This window comes from Sprattus sprattus (assembly GCF_963457725.1).
Source record: "Sprattus sprattus genome assembly, chromosome: 10".
NCBI classification, from domain to species: domain Eukaryota; kingdom Metazoa; phylum Chordata; class Actinopteri; order Clupeiformes; family Clupeidae; genus Sprattus; species Sprattus sprattus.
Window position 1 is genome coordinate 22,630,883 of NC_137908.1, and position 2,817 is coordinate 22,633,699.

The 2,817-nt window shown below is 47.1% G+C and overlaps 1 protein-coding gene across 1 annotated transcript; it reads left to right on the top strand.

Annotated features, from left to right (window-relative positions):
• Positions 1–1,398: 1,398 nt before the first annotated feature.
• Positions 1,399–2,394, top strand: LOC308371262 (putative nuclease HARBI1; the record flags this gene model as incomplete). Its single annotated transcript, XM_080846108.1, has 1 exon — positions 1,399–2,394. The coding sequence occupies one exon, from the start codon at positions 1,399–1,401 to the stop codon at positions 2,392–2,394; it is 996 nt and encodes a 331-aa protein (XP_080702234.1).
• Between the last annotated feature and the right edge of the window lie 423 nt (positions 2,395–2,817).

A 2,817-nucleotide genomic window follows, 5' to 3' on the forward strand; every position in this document is an offset into this window, starting at 1 on the left:
CTTTTCTACCAGCCAAACCAACATTTTACCAGCATTTGGCCGGTTCGCTAGTGTTAATTTAGAGCCCTGGTTATAGCTATTTCACAGAACTATGACATTATCAGCCAAACATACATTTCTGAAGACTACAGCCGAGGTGTTGCAATACCGATTGATTGCGATGTGATTTGTGTTCGTATGCTCAGCGTTTCTCCGCAAAATAAATTACGCTTTTATCAGTTAAAAAAATTACTGAGGTGCTCTTTGTGTTTGCTTGTTCGGTGTTTCTCCACCAAGCTAATGCGTTTGGTGGGGGAAGCCCAGCGGTGCTATCGTGGTTTAACTTCTTGGGTTTGCATAATGGTGAAGATCATTTAGGTTTACGCCATCTTAAGCGAATGCAATGTCAACATATCATTCTAACAGTAAACATCACAATATACTTTTACAATAACCTGTCGGGAAAATGTTTGATTACCTGGTGAAAAACAGACGTCTGTGCACACGAGGTGCAGTGCAGTGATGCAAACAGGAAGTTCAGTTGTGCTTCTTGGCAGCAGCGTACGGCAACTGGTTGTTGCGTCCTTCACAATATCACAAACGTTTGACAGTACTTTTCTGGATGCATGAACGCATACATAAACACAACTTAACATGTTGTGTTGTGGTTGGGAATGCAAGGAGTTGTTACAAAAAAAATGTCCCGTCCAGAACATGAAATACCGTTACTGTAACGTAACACGACGAGTGTCAGATCCACATTGATGGCCTGGTATTGTTGGTAGCGTACGGGTCTACATAGAAATGTGACTTGAGCTAATCTGAATTTAATATGGTAACATTTCTGTTTTCGAAGCCACTAAATACAGCGCATTTCCATAATAAGAATCTCAGCACTATAGAACGTAAGTGTAGAGTTCTAGAGGGGACGCAGAAAATACTTCACTCCAGGGGGCACAGCATTGTTGAAAAGAACGTACTCGCCAAAGGGTTAACTGAAGCTTTCAAACAGTAGTTTTATGGCACAATTAGCGCTTATGGCACCACTCCATTGGCTTATATGGTAGCTTTCTAGCTAGATGGTTGTTTCGTGCCCTACACAGTTGTATACATATATATTTGCAACCATGTTCTTCATTGAAACTTTTTTTAAATCGCTAGTGTCATAGCTCATACAGTCACGCATGACGTACGCTTCAACCCCCTCGACACATTAAAGATTATACAAAATAATATGTTATTGAACTAAGGAGATGGCTTTTCTGACTGTAGTTAGGCTGCAATATTAGGAAATTGACATGTCATTGAGCCGGGCTGGAAATCAATCAAGAGGGTTGCACCCGCTAGCCCTATATGAAGGTAGTGCTGAGTTACACTCTTCGAGGAGTAAAGATGGTGGGTCTATTGAGACTTATTCAAATGAATCAGAGAATTCAGCGACGGCACAGCCGTCTTGTTATCATTAATGCTGAGCTGAGGGTACGTTTCAACCCCCTCGACATTTTGTCAGATGGGGAGGTACTGTTGCGCTATCGCCTGCCCCGGGGGGAAATCCTAGGGTTATTGGACATCGTGTCCCCCCTGATAACAAGGGCAACAAGGCGCAACTATGCCCTGAGCCCCATGGTCCAGCTCCTGGCGGCATTGCGCTTTTATGCCACTGGGAGTTTCTTACAGGTGGTGGGCGATGGAATCGGGCTCAGCAGGGCAGCCGTATCGAAGTGTGTGGCGGCCGTCACTGCTATATTGGCCCAACACGCACAGCAACACATACGTGTGGCAGAGACACCACAACAAAGGATGACCGAGAACCAGCAGTTCCACCAAGTGGCGGGCATTCCCCGGGTGATTGGGGTGGTGGATGGCACGCTCATCCCAATTGCCAACCCAACGCTGATGGATGGGGCGTTCATCTGCCGGAAGGGCTACTCGGCCTTGAACGTCCAGGTCGTCGTGGACTCTAAAGGCCTTTTCATTGACATCGTGGCGAAATGGCCAGGAAGCGCCCACGTCGCATTCATCTGGGCCGACTCAGCTGTGGGGCGGGATGCGGCCGCAGGAGTGTTTGGGAGGGGGATCTTCCTCGGGGATAGTGGCTACCCGCTCAGATCCTACCTCCTTACTCCTGAGGCCAATCCCGCATCCGCAGCTGAGGAGATGTACAACACGGCCCACATCAGGACCAGGGGCCTGGTGGAGCGCGTGCTGGGTCAGTGGAAGCTGAGGTTCCGCTGTCTCCACCGCTCAGCGGGAGGGCTGCGGTTGACTCCGGAGCGGAGCATTCGTGTGATAGTCGTCACAGCCATGTTACATAACCCCCCCCCCCAACTTTTACTTTACAGTCACCAAGCACCCCACTTCCAGCACCTGTCACAAACACCACCCCTCCATCAGCCCAATGTCACCCCACAATAAGCCTACTGTTATCATTCAGCAGTGTGGCACCCATCAAATCACAATTGTCATGCTTAAAGCTAACCAACGTTAGCAGCTCACCAGCTCCAAGTTTGCATGCGTAAAGCGCACGTTACGCACAGAGATTCACCAAGCACATGGGTTATGATTAATCGAAACATAAGTAGCGAAGTATTGAACCCCTCGACTGGCCCATGGCCAACTAAATAGAGGACGTATGTGGTGTTCTTTCCTTTTCAAAGTGAATCCTGACATAAACCGTCTAAACAGACACATTTCATGCAAGGTTTGATAATACAATGACTGGACACAAAGTACATTTAGCACAAAATACCAACACCATTCCACTGAAACCGTAAAGGAAACACACACACACAAAATTCAAATAAACAAAAGAGCTTTATTGGCATTGCAACGTCGTTT